General features: G+C 53.1%; 1 protein-coding gene across 5 annotated transcripts in view; it reads right to left on the reverse strand.

Annotated features, from left to right (window-relative positions):
• Positions 1 to 20,499, reverse strand: part of Appl2 (adaptor protein, phosphotyrosine interacting with PH domain and leucine zipper 2) — a 60,644-nt gene that overhangs the window by 31,481 nt on the left and 8,664 nt on the right. For all 5 annotated transcript variants that reach the window (XR_007108343.1, XR_007108342.1, XM_047549887.1 and 2 more), the window contains exons 3-9: positions 13,348 to 13,407; positions 12,710 to 12,781; positions 9,361 to 9,448; positions 5,968 to 6,009; positions 5,805 to 5,863; positions 5,005 to 5,151; positions 1,387 to 1,469 (exon numbers count right to left, since the gene is read on the reverse strand). Coding sequence is in view for 3 of the 5 variants with exons in the window: in XM_047549887.1 (XP_047405843.1) it covers positions 1,387 to 1,469; positions 5,005 to 5,151; positions 5,805 to 5,863; positions 5,968 to 6,009; positions 9,361 to 9,448; positions 12,710 to 12,781; positions 13,348 to 13,407 (551 nt within the window). In the remaining 2 variants the exon portion in view is untranslated. The remainder of the gene's footprint in view (positions 1 to 1,386; positions 1,470 to 5,004; positions 5,152 to 5,804; positions 5,864 to 5,967; positions 6,010 to 9,360; positions 9,449 to 12,709; positions 12,782 to 13,347; positions 13,408 to 20,499) is intronic.

Consider the following 20,499-nt stretch of genomic DNA (forward strand, 5'->3'; position numbering starts at 1 on the left):
TCAGCTCGTCGGACCAGGATCCAGAGCTTGGGCTGCCTGGGAACCCCACCTGCTGCCTGTTGCCCACCTTATCGGGCAGCAGAGGGATGGCACACAGGGCCCAGGCGTGTGGTCAGGGCGGTGCTCTGCACTAACACCCAGGTCACAGTCCAGCTGGGAAGGAGACCCGCCCCTCAGGGGCCTAACAGCTCCTGGAAAGGCTGGCAAGGGGCTAGACGGAGGCTCTGGGATCTGCGGAAAGAGGCCACCACGGCGTCCCAAGTACGCAGGCACCAACGGCCTACTCTCCGTCAGCAGAACGACCGGGGCCCGAGAAGCACTGAAACACGCTGGTTCTCCAGACACCGAAAGCCGGGGGCCGGGAGGGTGAGAGCAGGAGCCCGAGGCTGGGGGAAGCTGGGGCGCGACCAAGGCCAGGGCCTGAAGCCAGGTCCCACAGACCGCCTCCTCACGTGACTGTAGTCCAGCCTCTGCTCGCTGCCAGGTGGCTTGAGGAGCAGCAGCGCGGTCCACCTCCCCAGCTCCAGGCCCGGCCCTGCGTTTCTGGGTGCGTGCTCTATCCTCAGAGCCTTTTAAGTAGCCTTCTGCCTAAAGCGATTCCACTGCTTGGCCTTCATAAGCTCTTCTGAAATGTAATGTCTTTAAGAAATGAGCCACTTTCTTACCATATTTCCACATGAAATAAAATTCCGCATCAATCAATTCTACTTTATGCATTTCACACACACACACACACACACACACACACACACACACACGCATGCACAGGTATATTTCTAGACTTAGGAAGTCATGACAAGTCCTTGAGGAGCCACCGTCTGCTCAGGGTGAAACCAGCCTGATGAGCAGGCCGATGGGGTGCAGCAGAGCTCCTGTCAAGAGGCTGCGGCGGGCAGGCCAGCAGCTGTGGCATTGCTAAGTGTGGGAAGATCACCCAAAGGCAGCGATGCACATTTTTTTAAGTAAGCGTTTGCACAGCTGAGCTGCAGTTTCTTTAAAGTAATTCAAAAGAAGTTTAACAGCTTGACGATCACAGGTTGACGTGATGGTCAGACATTCCCCAAATCTTCAGCACTTCTGGCCGCTAATCCCCTCCGCTGAGAGGAAAAAAGCAAATTTTAACTGAACTCAGGTTTATAACATGGGAGACTCGGTATTAACACGGGGGATCCTGACAGGAGGCACGTGGGCTCTGCCCCCAGAGCCCTGGCTCCACACGAGGCCACAACAGCAGAACCCACTTCTACTCAACCCCGCCACACACACTTGCCAGCACCGGTGCTCACTGAGAGCTCACGGGGTGGCCGGGCTCCCCGTAACCCCCAGACTGCGATTCAGCAGGAGAGGCGAAACACACCCCAGCTCCAAACCGGTGAGCAGCATTACCTTTGAACCATGTCTGCAACGGAGGATAAAAAGCTGTCCATGCTTTTGGAAAACATCTCTGCTCCCTTCTTAAAAAAGTTAATCTGAAAGATACAATTATGACATTTTGAAAATCACCCAGTGAAGGGGACGGGTGAGTGCCCTCAACGTGAGACCAACGGCATGGGGACAGCAGGCTCGGCTGCCGGCCTCCCTCACTGCAGCCCCCGCAGCGTCTCAGTGGGGCCTCGGCCACACGGTTCACAGCACCAGGGCGTCTCTGTAGAACGGGGGAAGGTGGAGGCTCGCCGTCCTCGCGGAAAGGCTGTGAATGTCAGGAACGCGGTAAGATGAATGCCTGGTGTGTACCATGTGTTTTAACGATCGTGACTGATAATTCTGAAATCACCACCAGCAGGTTTAACTACGGATTCTAAGTAGCGACTTTCCTGAGGTCTGGTTCGCCTCCACCTCCAAGTGGGTGTGTGACACGTGACAGAAGCTCTCAGCCCAGCAAGAACCTAACACGCACTTCTCTTGCACAGCTCGGGATGTTCACCTGGCCCTGCAGGCCACCGTGTGACACGGCCTGGTCACTGAGCCCTGTGCAGCTGTGACCGTGGGCCAGACAGATGGCCAGGTGGATGACACCCTGGCTGAGACGCTGCAGATGGAAAACTGGGCGGAAGGCCTTCAAAAGCCTCTTCCAACTGTGACATGAAATTAGAGGGGACTGTGGGCGTAAGGACGTGGGGGCCCTGCATAGCAGCTGCTCGGAGTCCCTGCTGCTCTCCATGCTCCGTGGTGGACGCTTTCCCTGCCCAGGGAGAGTGGCTCTAGGAGCCCCGTGGTCAGTGCAGGGAGTGAAACTGCAGTCGCTGGCTCGGGGACCACTGTGGCTCGGGGACCACCGGAAGGAAGCCTTCCTGAGACTCCTGTGTGATGCTGCCTTCCTGAAGGTCTGGGTGCCCTGGCACGCCCTGAAGGCAGGGTACAGGAGGGAGGGGAGGACACTCCTGGGTCCGCCTGCGAAGGCTCAACCTCCCATTCTTATGGCCATGGCGTTAAACGCTCAAGGCTTACGTACGAGCTGCTCCACTCTCAGTGCCTGGGAGGTCGTGGCTGCCAGCCTGGGTCACAGAGGCAGAGAAACGTGCAGCCTGGACACTCTCGAGTGTCTCCCTGCTCATGGGTCTGACCTGGAATCCTGCCTCGCCCCGGGAGGTGGGCACAGAAATCCACCCCTCACCCTAGCAGGCCGACGGGCACAATCAGCAGAGTACTGACCTCCTCCCTGCACTGGGAAAGCTTCTACGCGTCCTTAGTTACCGCGGGTGAAGTCAGATGATGCCACGATCACCCTAAGGCAGGTCATACCCGCAGGGTATGTTCAGGCCCCACGATCTTTGAATCATACAGAGATCAACACTGTGAACGCCATTTTGAATCCCTATAATGTCAAGTACCAAAATGACACTTGTCAGTTAATATCATTCATCTGTGAAATGAGCGTCCGGCATCCCTAAAGGCACGACAGCGTGGGGGTGGAGTTTTTGCTGAGTCCTTGGCTTAGCTCTTCTGTTCCGTAGGCTCCCCAGGGCAGGGTCTCCCGTAAGCCCTGCAAAACCCAGACAAATGGAAGGAAAGATACCGCCTTCTCCAGAGGCCTTACCAGTATTTGCCCTGGCGATTCTACACTAGCACGCATCCTCATGTGCTCAAAATCCTGTTCACACACCAAAGCCGCAGGTGCATCAGGGCTGAATCAGGATGCGAAACAGACCTGCTTGACCAGGTCCGCAGAAGGCAGAGACGGAGTCAAGGCACCTCCACAATAGCAGGTGGTACCAAGAAGGCTGAGTCCATCTCCCTGGGCGGCCAGCAACGGTCACACAGTCGTCAGCCATGACCAACAGGGGTGGGCTCCATAAAGAGACTTCTGAGGGCGACAGGGCTGGCCAAGTGCTTCTGACTCATCAGAAAGACTCACGTGCTGGACCACAAACAACGGGTGGGACGAGAGTTTGTATCAGGATTACAAAATCTGTGGCAGCAGTGACTATTCTGGCCTTGTGTCTAGAAATCCAGATACTTTTCACATGAAAATGAGATGCGTGATCCTCGGTTCTCAAAACAGATGCTGCTGCCACCCAGCAATGACAGGGGCTCTGGCTGCTCTGTCCTCCTGGGACTTGGGCTGCATCTGTGCGAGGTGCCCAGGCTCCTCGCCTGTAGGCAGCAGCACTTGCTGAAAAGGCCCAGCTGGGAGAGCGGTGCAGCCCCTGCCAGCTGAGTCCACTCTTTGGTGGGCACTGCACCTGTCCTTTGGGCCTTGCAGGGATCCCCTACAACCGAGCAAGCTCCACGGCACTGACGGATGGACTGGAGCCGTTTGTCTTCCTGAGGCACGAACTCTGGGACCCTCACTGACCTTGGACCCACAACTGAGCAGATTACTGCCCCCAAAGGGAGGGCCTGTCTATCCAGAGGGCGCACACGGGCGGAGCTACGGTAAGACAGTACTGCTCTCTAACGGAGCCAGGACAGCCGGGTCAGGGCACAGCACCCAATCAGAGGAGGAAGGAGGGCAGGAGGGCCCACACAAGCACCAAGGAAGTGGCCAGCTCCCCAGGACTAGCCGAGGGCTAGAGCCCCAGCTGGACAGAGCTTATTTGGCTTTATTCAGCTTCATACAGACGACAAAAGATCACACTGCTCTACTCAGAGGTCACCTCTGAGGACAGAAGCCCTGCTCGACATGCACCAGACACGAAGCCTGGCAGTGGGCTCGGGGGCTTAGGTCCCCCATTTCCCTTCTCCCTGATGGAAACTATGCCGTTTCTTTGGAAAGGCACGTATTTCTCACACGTGGTACGTGACAGTAGAAGATGCTGGTGTTTTTCTTCAAGTTAGTGACTGTCCCCACCAATGCTGTGCTTCCTCTCACCCTTTCTGCTCCTCGACTGGCTCCTCGACTGTCTGATGAGAGAAGATTCCAGGGTGCACTTCTCACGGGCCAAAGGGAGATTTTACAGTGGACACCATGGGGTTAAACAGGGTGGGGAGGACACCAGCCTGACACACTCAGGCTTGTCCCTGCCACTCCTGTCTTATGCTCTAACAATTAAGTCTCCCTCCTTAAACAGAGTGTCCCTTAAGCCAAACACTCAGTAGCCCATTAAATAGGAGGGAAGAAGGTAAATAATTCTCTACAGAATACTCCGCGAAGCACTGGCAACACTTCCCCACACCCAGAAGGTGAAGTCGGCGGCAGCAACCTCAGCATGAGTCAGCTGAGCGTAGCCCAGCCAAGGGATGTCACAACCCCGGGTTCTGAGCCAAACACCCCAACCCGAGCTATGAGCTGCTTCTAGGAACACTGGACCAGCCTGGCTTTTGGGTGGATCATAGACAGAAGGCCATGCAGGCTCCTCCCCAAGGGAAGTTCAGGGTCCAGGTCATCATTTCCTGAACATAGGGCCTCACAAGTCCAGCTAAAGATGGTCTGCCCAGCTGGACGGTCTCCAAAGTGTGAGACCAGGAAGTTCCCGGGAGGCTGTGCATCTGCCTCCTTCTCTGATGAAGCCTTGGCTTCTCCTACGTGTCCTCAGGTTTCCCCCAGGTGAAGGGCTCCCCTACCTGTCCGTGGGCGAAGCCCATCATGGGTTCCACCATGGCCATCCGCTTTCGGTACTGCAGCGCATTGAGGGCAGAGTAGTACTGGAGGGACGCCAGGTGCTGTTTCCGCCGCGCGGCTGCCACTTCCTTCCCAACTTCAGCCTTTACCTGATCAAAAGGTGAAGGGGAAACTTGTAGGTGTGACCATTCTGTGAGAGCACGCGACTTCAAAACGTTTGGTCACCCCCTTCTGTGCCACGTACAGTGACGCTTCGGAGAGTCTCACCTCAGTCTAAATATCCCATCACAAATATGCGGGTAAGCGCGCCAGTGTGCATGAGGCTGCAAGGAGGCAGAGCCGGCACGCCCTGCCGCCCTGCAGGAGGGACACGGCCACAGGCTTCGGAAGCCACAGACGTACTGGTTCACTCATAAGACCCCATTCCAAAGAAACAATTTAGCCCCGGGAATCATCGAGTGGAAGCAAAAGCAGGACACCTAGGAAGCAGGGGCCAGAGTCAACACCGGGCAGGGAGCCCAAGTGACCGGCGTGGTACCGGAGTCGGCCAGCCTGAGGAGCCACAGGCGGGAGACGAGACTGCTGTGTGCTTATGATTCTACGGTGGCTCCAAGTCGGTGTTTCACAGACCTCATGGAGAAGCGGAGGCCTGTTTATGAGACTCAGAGTAATTTCAAAAGTCCACTTACAGGAAAAAGAAAGAGAAGCCTCAAGACACCCAACGGCCACAAGGGCAGAATACGAGGCGCAGAAGAAGCCTCGGGGAATGACGTGGGAATGACGGCAGGTGAGGCCGGCTTACCTTTTCATTCTCCTTTTTCTTCGGGAGCCGGCTGTATTTTGCCATGGAGAGGTCATGCTCTGAAACAAGAAGACACCCAGCGTCCAGAAAGGCCAGAGGCAAAAGCACTCAGCATCTCCCCCAACACACACCATCCCAGGAACCAGGAAGGGAGGATGCCTACCGCTGCTGGCGAGTCCGAAAAGGTCCTTTAAAGTGCTGACTTCTGCACAAGAGAAGAGGAGACACCTCAGAGCAAAGAAAAGCAAGCCGGCCGCCAGCCCAGGCCTCTGCCCTGCTGCGGTCAGGCGCGTGCGCGCCGCCGGCCCTCGTCCTCCGCTCCCACAGCCTGGGCCACGGCTGCAACCCTGCTCTCCCGCAGCCACACGTGCAGGCTGGCTCCACACCCCGGGGCCTTGCCTGCTTCGGGAAGGATGCAGCTCTCTGGGAACACGGAGGGACAGTGTTGTGGCCAGGAACCCGCCCTGCAGACCTGGAGTATAACTCAAGTTCTGATTCCCAGCCCCAAAGTAAAGGGTCCAGCGCATCTTTCCTTGGAACGTAGTCAGGACTTCACCCAGAGCCCATTCGTTCCTTCTTGCTGCCATTTTAACTTCTGACTTATTAGTCACCACTGAACAAAGGAATGCGGCAGGGCTTGTTTTAACGCGAAGCTATGGTGCCATCGGCTACCTGCAGCATCCGGCATCGACGCCCCACCCACGGGGCTGCCCACCACTCCCCACGACGAAGCCACAGGGGTCTCCGTGAGCAGTGCAGTGCCAGGGCGAAAAGCAAAAGCAGCTGCCAAAGAAGGCCGCCCGTCTATGAGTCTAAGGAATCCATCCGACCGTCATGCCGGCTAAGCACGTCCCAGCTCCGCTCTTCTGCCTGTCCCCGGTGGCACTGTCCTCAGGCACCGTGCTGGGCTGCTGCCGCCCTCTCCCTCCCGCATTTCTCTTCTTTCTTTCTCTCCCACCTTTACTTCCTGGAGCAGAGTGTTAGTTTAGTTTAGTTATTAATTCATCAATTTTAAGCAGCCTCGTTAAGCCTCCTGTGTTCTTCCATCCTGATTATGTACGGGTTTGGGGGACACAGGAAGCAAAGGCAGTGACAAAACGCACGTCTCAGACAGGTGCCAGGTACTAATGTGGTTCTGGCGCTAACTCAGGTACGAACGGGCCACATGCTTCCATTTTATTTTTGTGTCACCAGAAAAAGGATAATTTAACTTTCTTCACACAATGAAGAAGCTTCTCCTTTAATTACTACTGAGCAGTTCAAATCTCCTTTTCAAAAGAATCACCATTCTGTGCGAAAACTACCAAGTCCACCGAGCAGGGTCACGGTTCCCCTCAGCCTGGTCCCTCCCACAAGCAAACCTGAAAAAGGCACTCTGACAACTCGGGCAAGGGGTCATTACTTTCTAACAGACTTGGGGTTTGCTTTTAAAACGTCTTACACATTTGGTGGTTGTATTCAGGGTAAATTTTTTTTAAAAAAGCTCCCGATGAGGCTTTTGTCGGGACTGGAAACCAGCACCACTGCACTTATTGGTCTGGCCTCACGTGCAATTAGAGATGAGCATGATAACAAGCCTGAGGTTCCCGCTCAGTGGGGGATTCTCTTGACACAAGCTAGTGGTGTATTCCTTATTATTTTTTACTTATGAGGTCTGAAGTCCTGGTGCAGCCACTCTGGAAAGCAGTATGGAGACTCCTTAGAAAACCTGGAATGGAGCCACCATTGACCCAGTTATCCCACACCTTGGTTTACACCCAAAGGACGTAAAGTCAGCATACTACAGTGATGGAGCCACATCAATGTTTATGGCAGCTCAATTCACAAGAGCTAAACTGTGGAACCAACCTAGGTGCCCTTCAATTGACAAATGGATAAAGAAACTGTGGTATATATATTACAATGGAATATTGCTCAGTCATAAAGAAGAATAAAATCATGGCATTTGCAGGAAAATGGGTGGAGTTGAAGAAAATCATGCTAAGTGAAATCAGCCAAACCCAAAAAACCAAAGGCCGAATGTTTCCTCTGACAAATGGATGCTGATCCATAATGGATGGGGAGGGAAGAATGGAGGAACTCTGGATAGGGCAGAGGGGAAGGAGGGGAATGGAGAGGGAATGGGGGTCAGAAAGATGGTGGAATGAGATGGACATTATTACCCTGTGTACATATGTGATTCCTAGAATGGTGTGACTGCATTGTGTACAACCAGAGAAATGAAAACTTGTGTTCCATCTGTGTACAATGAGTTCGAATGCATTCTGCTGTTGTGTATAACTAGTAAGAACAAATAAAAAATAAATTTAAAAAAAGGCCTGCCAAACTGGCCTTGGGTTAATATGTGCCAGTTCTACCATTGTCCCCAGCCCCAGGTGATATGATGACAGGGAACTAATCTCAAAGTGAGGGGAAACCTTCACCTTCAGTATCTGCCCTCAGATTTCCTGTATCTTTTCTGCTTAGGAAAAAAAAAATTAAGGTTCTGTGTTTCTGAGGAGCAGGCACATTGCACAGACCTCCAAGCCTTAGGTTTGGGCTTCTTTAATCAGAATTTTTTTACAGGCATGTTCTTCAAACACAATGAAACAAGAAAGAACAACAGGACTAGAGGATTTGGATTCCCCCTTTTTTTTTTTAAACATCACCTGAGTTTTTTCAAGACTATTCTTTTTTTTTTTGAACCAGGGATTGAACCCAGGAGCACTTAACTACTGAGCCACATCCCCAGGCCTTTGATATATTTTACTAGAGACAGGGTCTCACCGAGTTGCTTAGGGCCTCACTGAGTTGTGAGGCTGGCTTTGAACTCACCATCCTCCTGCCTCAGCCTCCCGAGTTGCTGGGACTGCAGGCGTGTGCCACTATTCTTTTATTCATTTTTTACTACTTTGATTTCTAAGAGATATAAAATTATCCTTTAAGTTCAAAAAGCCACCTATGCTCTCTGAACCAGTCACAGAGGTCCTCACTCACAAACAGGCACTCCACGAGAGAGCAGGGACCTGCCCGCCCAGCCACAGCTGAGCCCCAGAGTCCTGCACAGAGGAAGCATGAGTTCCCACCCTGTCCTCCCTTCCACAGGACTCCCACTGATCACTCCAAAGCATTCAGGTCTCCAAGAACAGCATGCCTTTACAGATGTCCCTAACCTATAAAACCTGCCTCAGTCGCACTGTGTGCTTGGGAAATACTATACACCACTCAAAACCCAGGTCAGAGATGGCCTTGTCCAGGAGCCTTCCCAAGCACCCGTCCCAGGAAGGAGTTACGCCTTGCTGTGTTCCATTCCTGAACGGCTCTGCCCTGTCCCCTCCTCTCCTGACATTACAGCAAGCTGTTTCCACCTCTGTCTTATTTGTGTGGCCTCCTTAGTGTAAGCCAGGAACATAGTACGGACGGGGGAGGTTGATGGAAGTTTGCTAAACTGACTTACTCAAAGAGAAAGGCATTTCTCAATGATCCACACATTTAAAGGAATTAATGCAGTAAGAATTACTATTTTAGTGCATTAAGTAATATTTTGAGGTAAATGCAATGAACTCAGTTACAATACCTGTGAGATCCTTTTCTCGAAATTGTACAACAGGTAGAACCATGGCGTCTGCCAGCTGTTTAGCCAGCTCTGAATGGAGAACATTAAGCTGAAAGAAAAAGAACTCTCTTGAAGAAAACTGCATCCATTACTACTGGCAGGTCTCAATCCACCAAGGGACCACGCTGAACACTTCTGTGTGGTTACACAACTCGGCTGGACTTCCTTAGCAAATAAATACACTCATAAAGCTGTAAGTGAGAGGCCTAGAGGCACTAAAAAGGTAACGCAGGGTTCCTACTAACTGGGCCATCAGTGAAGCTTGCTAAGGGCGGGCCCAGCTGTCTTGGCCCACTGCGCAAACTCTGGTTCTGTGTTCCTGGGCTGCAAACCCAGGAGAAGGGGAATGCTGTATTTGCTGGCAGTAACCATGGCTTGCAGGCAGAGGTCAGCACAGCTAGCCGCCTCCCAAGGCCACAGCTCTCTCTCTCTCAGAGAAGACTCGAGTCACACCAGAAAAACAGGCTGGCTGGGAACAAGCCCTGAGCCCAGGGCCAGCAGCTTGGACTGCAGGCCGCAGGCCTCCACTCTGGGTAGGAGGACCTGTGAGAAGCAAGCTGGCTGCGTTCCAGGGTGACCCTCCTCACCAGACGCTTTCAATGGCTCTTGGTTCCTCTCCCCTCTGCCTTGAGGGCTCACTTAATCTGTCTTTGTAACTGTCTGAGAGAAATAAAGAGGCTCTCCAGAGGGCCACCCTGGGGCGCTTTCTGCGTGCCTGCTTTAGCACTCCACCGGCTCAGTCCTGGCCCGCTCTGTGCATCAGGAATTTACTATGCCCACTTTTCAGACAGGCAAAGTAACCCTCCAAGTCCAGAAAGCAAAGAAATGCACAGCCAGGGCTGTGACCACAGGCTGCTGGCACCCGGAATGCCTGCTGTTCCTGCTGTGCAACCTGGGACGTGGAGCTTGGTCCTCGACGCTCACAGTGCCGCCAAGCGTCATGGCTCTGGTGGGGCTCGGTGGCCTAGGCATTGGCAACTGTGGGCGACTGTCCCTCTGACTGTGAGGCACGCTGAAGGATGTTCTGGACCCCTGCTGGGTGGCTGAGGACACATCACCTGCGATCATTTCTGGAGTCCGTGCACGGCAAGCCTTCCTTCAGCAGTGACAGCTGTCACTCACACGTCACCCTTGGCACACACATCTCCCAGCAGGCCTGGCCCTGCAGCGCAGTGCTGCCGAGCCGGCTTCCACAGGCTTGAAGACTTGCCTAAGACCAACCCTCCGCGGGCAGGAGAGCACCGGACAGGCTGTCGCACGCTCCTCCTCTCCCACCCCAGTCGAAGCCTGGCTGCCTCACTCTGCAGGATACACGAAGACGGCCGTGCCAGTAAGTGCCACCAGGGTGGAAGGTGTGAAGGATCGTTCCAGATTAACCTCTCTAAGAAATGTACTGGCTCTCATGAGCGGTCGCTGAATGATCACCAGTGCTCCCACTATGTGCAGGCTCTGTGCTCGACGCCCTGACGGACATCAGAGGAGCAAGGGGCTTTCCGATCGCTATGCCCTTCAAGAATGGCAAACTTCCTAGTTGGTCATTTTCTTCCTAAGGACCCAGAGGTTCGTGCCATCAAAATTCTTCCTGCTGAGTGGCTTTTGAGATGTGGGATCCTTGCCTCTATCCACTGTGCATTTGCTGAGAAGAGTGGGAAGAGCATGGAGCAAGCATGGAGCGTGAAGCACCAAGAGCATCTTGGTGCTTCAAGATCATCACACAGAAAAAGCAATGAGCAAGAACACCTGCGTCCACGCCCGGCTGCGTGAGGACAGGACAGCAGCAGAGGGACCAGCCAGAGCGCCTGACACAGACGTCCTGGCACTCCAACAGCGGGAGCTGTGCTGGCAGCGACCTCCTGCCTCAGGTACCATCCCGGAAGTGCTCGGAAACCTGGCTGTAGGGGAGACCACCAAGCCCAGAGCCCCCACAGGACCGACTAGGAAGAGCTCATTCCAACACATTCGACTAACTATACCAACCACATAAGCCTCTGCCACTGGGTTATTTTGAAATTTCAGAGTCAAATTACTTATCTTGAAGAGTTTTCCACCTGGTTGAGACCCAGGGAGAAGAAACTCCTCAGACCCACCCTCCTCTTCCGGGGCCCAGGCCGGCTGGTAGCCGAGCCTCCTCCTGGGTCTCCCGAGAAGCGGAGCTTATGGAACCGCAGCCGGTGCCAACATCCAGCTGCCGTGCAACTGCCCAGAGAGTCCACCCTGCGGAGGAGCCGCTCCCCACTGCTAGAACCAGCTCTGCTGCCCAGGAAGAAATGGCCACCAGGAAGGATCTTAAATTGGAGATCTTAGTTGCAGGGTTCTGGCAACCAGCCCTGCTTCCTCAGCAACTCTCTTCTGTCCAGAACACAGGAGGCTTCAGGGGCCAGTCTACTGCTTCACCCCAGATTACTTATTCATTGTAATTAAGAATTAATTCATTCATTCTTCTCACTTTACTCCTCTGTAATTACACTTTCCACTCATCCTACATCCCTTTCCACACGTATTTTAAAGAGCCGCGATGGTGAATATACCATTGTGATATAATGAAAATAAACGTCGAGTCTCTGTTCCTGGCATGGAATTCCTAAAACCCTCGCACTTTCCTGAGCAACGGGCAACAGGGAGTGTCTTCTGTTCTAACATTTGGCCTTACAACCAGTCCCCGCACCACCAGACCTTAGGACCTCTGGGTGAGGAACTGCCTTTCGCTCTAGTAAGAAAGCTCCTGGGAATATTTTTTCCAGTGTCTTTGCAGAGGCAAAGGAGGACCTTGAGGTGAGACCATCCCTGATTTTCCAGGTGGGCCCAAAATCCATGAAGTGTCCTTAGAAGACACGGCAGAGGAACACGGGGGCAGGGGGGCCTCGAGAAGTCAGTCAGTGCCAACACCACAGGTCCTGGCACAAGAGCCACAAAAGCTGGAAGAGGCAGGAAGGTCCCCCAGGGACTTTGGGGGAGTGTGGCCCTGCAGATGCCTTCTTTTAGTCTTCTGGCCTCCAGAGCTATGAGAGAATACATTTTTACTGTGTGAAGCCATCGACTTGTGGTGATTTATTATGGCAGCTCTCAGAAACTAATACACCCGCCTTAGGAAACTGAGCTCTCAGAAATCCTCCTCCTGCTCTATTGTTAGTGCCTGTCAAAGCCTTTCCCCTCGACCTACAGACAGACAAACCACTGCACAGCCTCTGAGGTGGAATGAAGCCTGGAAGACCAACAAGCTGAGTTACCTTCTCGGATATTTAAAAATGGAGACTGGGACGAAATAAGAAAATTCAAAAAGAAAGAAAAACATCCCATGTTGCTACCTTACCTTATCCACCACTTCAGAAAAATAGTGCAGTGTAGAAATTACTTCTTCATCACCTTTGCCAAGTGCGAAATTCTAAGACCAAGAATGAGAGAACCAGGTGTCAGCTGAATGAGCGTCGCCCTCCCAACACCACCTCCCATGTCCCTCCTCCTGCCAGAGTGTCCAACCGAACAAAGCTGGAGCTCCCTGCTCTGTCCTGCCCCAGGGGTGCTCCACTGCCCTCTCTGGCCATTCGGTCCTTGGTCACCACCCTTCTGAACATGAAGGCATCTTGGAGTGCTTACTTCCTGGAGTTAGCATGGAGTCCCTGTGGCCCCCAGAGGCTGTGGCTCAAGGCAGCCACCTGGCGACCTCTGTAGGCTCCTGAGGCTACCTCACAAGGACTTTGGAATGATCACTATTTAGTATTTATCAGTGGGAAAGAAAGGAAAGGACCAAAGGAAAACCGCTGGGAAAGAAGGGAAGGGAAAGAAGGAAGAGAGAAAAGAGAAGACAGAAGGAAGAAAAGGAGAGGAGAGGAGAGAAAAGCAGCACAAATTTCTAAAGGATGCCTTTGGAGAATTCCTTCAAAAGAAGCCTCTGAGGAGAGACCTGAGCCCAGCGGCAGGTGGCACAGAGGGCACAGAGCCCGGAGTTACCTGCTTTTCATAGGCCAGCAGCTGCTTGGAGAGCTGTTGGGTGGCCAAGCACATTTCATTCTGTAGGGAGAAGAGAAAAGGAAGTGAGATCTGTCCAACGCATGTATGGTCCCTGAAAAGGCCTTCTCAGAGCCTCCTTTAAAAAGCGATGTGCGTGTGCCTGTGAACTACCTTGTTCAGGCATGATTCAGAAAACAAAACCAAGACGAAGCCAAAGGTTAATGCTTGCCTTTTCCCCACTGCATCCTTTGTGAATTACTGTCCCTTCTGGTCTTTCCATCAGCAAGCAAGTGCAGCAAAAAATTACCATCTGCCAAACATTCAGCAAAGACAGTCCCTGTCCTGTGGACTGACTGGGGAAGCAGACATCCAAAAACTGGTCCCTGGCATCATGAGAACTACAAAGGACAGAGGCTGGACTCACGGGGGGCAGGGACAGGAGGCCCCAGACGGTCTCTAGGAAGAGATGGCTTAGGCAGAGCCCTGCGGGAAGACGAGGAGTGGCCACGGAGTGAGCGTTCCAGCAGGGACCAACGTGTGGCAGCGACACTCGGCCTGTCCAGAGCTCTGCCGGCAGAGGGGCTGGGGTGGGTCGAGGCAGGAGAGCGGGGGCCGCAGCACAGGCAGAGCGCAGGGTCGGGCCAGGGCCTCCCTGGAAGTGTGACGGGGGTGGAACACCACTGAACTCGGGTCCCGGAAAACCCCAGGCAGGCTGCCACCTGTCCCTGACACAGGGGATCCCTTCCACCAGGGAGAGGCCGCCAGCCGGCGAGCGGCAGGCCCACACTAGCACCACTGTTCAAACCAGCTTGCCCTTGAGAGGCCGGAGCTGCAGGTCTGCCCTAGCACGGCGGGGAGGGCACGCTGAGCTTCGTGGCCCTGGCCTCGTTCCTCCTTCTCCTAGGGCTGCCGTTCCTTTGAGGGTTAAGTCCTGAGTCTGCAGAAGCCTGCTTTATTCTTTGCGGGCCCCTCATAGCCAAATCCCACTTTGGGGGTACCCTCTCTGCAGACAACCGGCCAAACTGTTCTCAGCCATCCTCCGCTGCCCTGAGGGTGGGCGCGATCACCCCATGAAAAGCGGCCCTCTCCCTGTTCCCCAGGAGGTCAAACGGGGCCCCTGGCTTTGCCTCCGACTGGCATGTGGCCCCTTCAAAACTGATGGGAACTGGTGGCCACACGGCCAGGAAGGCGGCAGGTGAACAGCCCGCAGCGTGTCCTTCATGTGGACAGGAACACGCAGCTGGTTCGCGCACGGCAGGTGCAGAACGGATGTTTGGTGAACGAAAACGCATCTCAGTTCCGAGCGGGCGTGGGCAGCGCAGGGTGCCCGTCAGACGCTGCGCGCCACGCGCTCTGAGTTTCCTCATTCGATTCTGATAATCCTGAAAAGCAGGTTCTAATGATTAATTCAACTTGACAGATGAAGAAACCAAGGCACAGAAGGGTCAGGCCACTTGCACAAGGTCACACACAACCAGTAGTGGCCGGGCTAGGGCGTGAATCCTGTCGTCCGATCCTAAACTCACTCTCTCAGACAGGCTGTCCCTGACTCCAGCTGCCAAGGGACGAGAGAGGACAAGGCCCAACTTCACACTGGGGCCTGCAGCCTGTCTGTGAAGGGCCGGGGGGGGGGGGGGGCACGCACGTGTCACTGACACGACTCTACCGTGGCTCGGGGAAGGAGCAAACACTCCCCTGGGTGGCTGCTTCCCCAAACGACTGGGCTGCGCCAGGTCCCTCCTAGGAACCCTGGGAAAATGCCGTGCTTCCGCAGGTGTGCTGTTCCAGGCGACCGAGATGCTGCTCTTCCAGGCTGGCGTCACGGGGACCCGCACACTTACAGTGGCCTGGCCCCTGCCCCGAGGCCTCAGCACAGGAAGTCTCCTGGCCTTACCCACACCCAACCCACAGTGCGCGAAGGCTTCGTGAGCCCTCGGCCAGCTCAGCCCACGCACCCACGCGCTGGGAGGATGGCGCCTCCCAGCACAGGCATCCCAGCATCGCTTGCGAAACTGGGCGCAGGGCAGGCGGAGTGGAGGTGAGTAACCGTGTCGCTGGAGATGCTGCCAGTTCCTCCAGTATTTTCTAGGCTCCTGACATTGCTGCTAAGTGCTTTTCACACACAGCACATTCCTGCTCGAGTGAGCCCATGAGTATATACTACTCTTATTTCCATTTTACAAAGGACGATGCTGAAGTTTAAAGAGGATAAATCTGCAACTTAGTTTAAAAAAAAAAAAAAAAAAAGAAAAGAAAAACAACAAGATGACTAGTAACTGGCAAGGTAAAATACTCAGCTCCGGTCTGTTGCCTCTAAGCCTCAAGTCCAGGTGCTTAAGACAGTGCTGGCCCCGCCCTCTCCAGTTAGCACGCAGGCGGGCAGGCCTCGGAGGGTCTAGACGGGCACACGGCTCGCGTTTCTAGCTGCAGCCCAGCAGAAGAGGTGGCCTAACAGATTCTAAATGAGTCCCGTGAATAACATGGTTTTTGCTTTTGTTTTTTCTTTTTCCTTTTTCCAGTGCTGGGGGTTGAACACAGGGCCTCCCCCACGCCAGGCAAGGGCTCTTCCACTGAGTCACGTTCTCTGCCCTGTAACTCTTTCTGATGGCTGGGAAGAGTGTCTACCATCGACATTCTTACTGCTTCACAGAATCCTTTAAGAAGCTGGCACTGGGGTTCGGCACTTGCTCAGCACACACGACCCGGCTTCCATCCCCAGCACAACACACACACACACACACACACACACAGAGGCAAGTGGACGTGAGGTTTGTGGACAGTACCTCCCGTGTTGGAGAGGACCTCCCATGGCTGTGGCTGAGGCAGAAAGACCAGTGGCCAACAAGTCCAACAGGAAATCCGAGCTTCTGGCAAGGGAACGTTTATCTTCCCATGACACTGAGAGCTCACTAACTGCCACTGTCACCTAAAACCACCCAGAGGCCGCTGCGGGCAGCACCATCCTTGGCAGCCATGAGAGGAGAGGCTGGGAGGAGGGTGGATGCAGACGTTTGCTCAGGTCTGTGCCTAACGTGTGGCCCGAGACTGACAGTCACAAGCTGGGGCACACGGCGGCCCCTCCAGGTGGGATGCAGCAAGAGTGGAGGCTGGGCAGCCAGCTGCGGAGGCTGGGGAATGCCCGCTGAGGACCTCAACTCTGCCCGGCGTGGGCAGCAGGACGAGCAGAGTGGATATTTGTGGAAGAAAAATGTCCAGTGGCTGTAGCTGTAAGACACACCAAAGGGGAGGGAACAGACAAGGGGGACCCAACGGGAGATCATTCCCAGCGCTGAGGACGCAGATTTACGCTGGGATGTAAATGAAGAGTCTGAGTCAGGGTCAGAGAGGTGCCCGAGGCAGACCCAGGAGGCAGGAGGCAGGAGTCCAGTGCAGCTGGTCTTCCAGGAGGGAGGCCAGGAGGGGACATGGGGCTGGGAAGGACAATGCCGTGTCTGGTCGGGATGTGCAGACCTTCAGGTGGAGAGGCCCCACACCCAGTCCTCAAACACAGAAGGGCTGGGCGCTGGGGACAAAGGCAGCCGCTCCCTGAGAGCTAAGTCCACAAGGGACATGGAGCCCCACTTGCTGCACCATCAGCGGCACACCTGCCAAGTGCACAGGGCATCTGGCCACACAGCCAGGGGCACTTTGGCCAGGAAGGAAGTGCCGGGGGCAAGGAGGGTGTCCGGGACACTTTCTCAGGCTTGAGGTCAGCCTCCGAGGCCAGGAAGGACGCGCACCAGGGCAGGGGTGGCTGGGGCCTCCTGGCACAGGCGATGGACAGGGGCGTGGGGCCTGGCACATTCTGGCACAGCCGGAGGCAAGGCTAGTGGAGCAGGAAGACACCAGGTCCCAAAGAGCTATGTGCCTTCCTGAGGGTCCACCTTCTGTGGGCCACGGAGGCACCTAAGAAGGGAGGGAAGTGAGAAGTCCTGAGGCGATTAGCCGGGCTGCAGGGTGCAGGAAGAACCTTCCTGAGGGCAAGAACCACAATATCCCAGGGAGACCTAAACATCTACACAGTGACAACAGCAGAAGTCGTTTGGAATAAAGATCCAGAGTTCAGTGCTGGGCGCGGTGGCGCACACCTGTAATCCCAGTGACTAGGGAGGCTGAGGCAGGAGGATCACAAGTTCAAAGCCAGCCTCAGCAAAAGTGAGGTGCTAAGCAACTCAGTGAGACCCTGTCTCTAAATGAAATACAAATAGGGCTGGGGATGGGGCTCAGTGGTGGAGTGCCCCTGAGTTCAATCTCCAGTACCCAGAAAGAAAAAAAGAAAAGATTCAGAGTTCAGGAAGAGACTAGGACTAGAAACAGATTCGGAAATAGCTGAGCTATTGCTAAAATGGTCTTGCCCAGGGGCCAAAGGGAGACTGTCCAGAGAAGGACTCCAAGAGAATTCTGCGATCCAAGACCAAGACCTAAGGGGCCAGCAGCAAAGGGGCACCAGGGAAGAACAACTGAGAACGATGGGCAGAGACCGGCAGGAGAGCCAGGAGAGAGCTGTCTCTGGAACCAAAGGAAGAGAATCAGGCACTGTCGGAGATGGAGGGCGCAGAGGCTGTGTACCAGGCACTGGGCAGGTGGGGTGGGGACCAGCTGCCACTGGTGTTCAACTTAGAAAGTGTGCTGTTAACACCAAGAACACACTTTGTGCCAGGGTCCGATCTTAATACTTTGCAGATACTGATTATAGAGTTAATCCTCGCATCAATCAACCCTGTGAAGCAGGTATTGTGTGTCCTCTGTTGAGCTGATAAGGAAACTTAGGCAACGGCGTGGCGTGGCTTGCCGTACCCAAGGTCTCGCCCAAGTGACCAAATCAAGACCAGAATTCAGATCTCGTGAGCCACGGTCACACTTAGCCTCCATACCTGAGAGAGGGAGCCGAGCCCAGCACAATCATTCACGCCAATCATTACGAAGGCCTTCGCTGCCAGCGTGAGGGAAAGCGGACGAGTCCACATCAAACCCAGCGTGGGTGCCCAGGTCTATGAAGTCATTCTCAGAAACCACTTGGGCCCTTGGTGCCCTCAGACCCTAAGCTACGTAATTGCTCTCAATCTGGTACATAGGCTTCAATCTGACTCGTTTTTCAGGGCTGTTAAAACGCACTGATGAAAACCATTCCGACAAAAATAAGGAAGTGTACTCTGAGATACAAAGAGGAACCGGGTCCCACCTCTGACACGCTACGAAGCTGTCCAACGGGGCTGTACTCGGTAATGACAAGAAGCACCTCTGAAGCCTCGAACTTCTCTAACCTCTGCTGCCACGTGAGAGACCAATGTGTCAGAGGAGCAAAGCATTGTACTCAAGCAAGAGCACAGGCTTGGAGTCAAAGATCTGAGTTCGAGTTCTGGTTCTGCCGCTCTCAGCTGTGTCACCTCAGGCAAGCAACATAAGCTGAGCTTCCTCCTCCGTAAATGCACAGTATAATAACCCCACTCCTTTGTTATGAAGGCCAGATGAGCTAACGCACAGCAGATGCCTAGCCTAGGGTGTGGCACCTGAGTGTCTCATAAATGGAGCTCCTGTTTTTACTGTGACCCTGTCTGTATCACAGACTCACAACCTGGATGCCCACTGTTCTCATTCTGATTCCCAGAGGGTACAGGAACTTGTTTAGCTGGACGTCTGTAGGTGTCACCGCTGTGAGAAAGGCGGTCTTCATTAGTACACCAAATTTATGCATATTTCCCTCCGACTGTTTTACTCCTATTCTCTCCCACTCTCTTCACCTCAATTTGAGAGGACACTATTTCCACCTTCAATCTGAGTTTTTAGGATCAAGAATTTAGGATCTGTTTCTAGGTTCAGTAGTTCTGTACTCCAAAAGCTTTGGTTAAGAAGGGGTGGACAGATGGAGCTGTGTGGATCATCCTGCCTGGCCAGAGGAAAGTGAGAACCTTCTCCACAGTTCTCGCTCCACAAAATTCCTTCCAAAATTTACTTATTAAAAAAAAAAAAAAAAAAGCAAAACCAAAAAAAAAAAAAATCCCTGCAAGCACCACCCACAGAGGCTCAGCCTCTGTCGGGGGAGGAAGACAGGCTGTGAGAAGGCAGGGACAGCCACCCCACGGGCCCTGACTCCTTAGGACAGCAGCTGCCAGGAGATGAGCCAAATAATTACCACGGTAAAGCCCTAAGAAGTCCATTTTGAAAAATTAAAAAATGGTAAACCCTTTAGGGAAGAAACAAAATTATGGCAGATATACAGAACCAGAGCAAGTATTATAACAAATATACTGAATGCAAAATTTATGTGGATTTAACTGTGTAGGTATAATTATGCATTTGTTCAGATACTACTAAAGCTTTTAAACTTAGTTTTTTGAAAACAGTAAAGTGCTCCAAGCAACCAGTGTCTGACCTGTCAGTGACTGAAATGTCCGCAGCTCTTCCATTCCAACGACCCACAGAGCAGGACTCAGCCCCACCACGTGCAAAGGCACGTGGCAGCAGGGACCAGATGCACCCCTGGGACTGCTGAAAACCACTTTTGGCATATAGCTGCATTTCAGAGCTTATGCCAAATAAAATATAAAAAGTTCCCTCAAACCAGTCAAAGTAAGAAAAACTGCTCACAGAACTTTCTATACTTTTTCTCTTTCTAAAACTAAGGGCTGAAGGACAGTCACCATTTGCCAGCAGCAGAGGCCTGAATTTTAAAATAAAATAATGAGATGAGCATCATGGTGCACACCTGTAATACCAGCGACTCAGGAAGCTGAGGCAGGAGGATCTCAAGTTTGAGGTCAGTCTCAGCAACTTATTGAGACCCTGTCTCAAACAGAAAACTGAAAAAGAGTTGGGATGAAGCTCAGTGGTACAGCACAATACTCAGTGCTGCAAAAAATAAGAAGAAATAAAAAATAAAAGATAATAATGAAAAATTATGTTTATGTACCTGTTTTTAAAAATAAAAATTTTCAATTCTATTAATCTAATTCAATATGTCTTAGTGGAAAGTATTTAAGAAGTAACATAAAATAAAACCAAGAAAATATAACTCAGGGAAAACAAATGAAAACAGAAATATTACTAGCTTAAAAATAGACATATAATGTAGCTGTACAGTGGTGTATACCTGTAATTCCAAAGACTTGGGAGGCTGAGGCAGGAGGACTGCAAGTTGGAGGCCAGCCTCAG

Source organism: Sciurus carolinensis, chromosome 4, assembly GCF_902686445.1.
Source record: "Sciurus carolinensis chromosome 4, mSciCar1.2, whole genome shotgun sequence".
NCBI classification, from domain to species: Eukaryota; Metazoa; Chordata; class Mammalia; order Rodentia; family Sciuridae; genus Sciurus; species Sciurus carolinensis.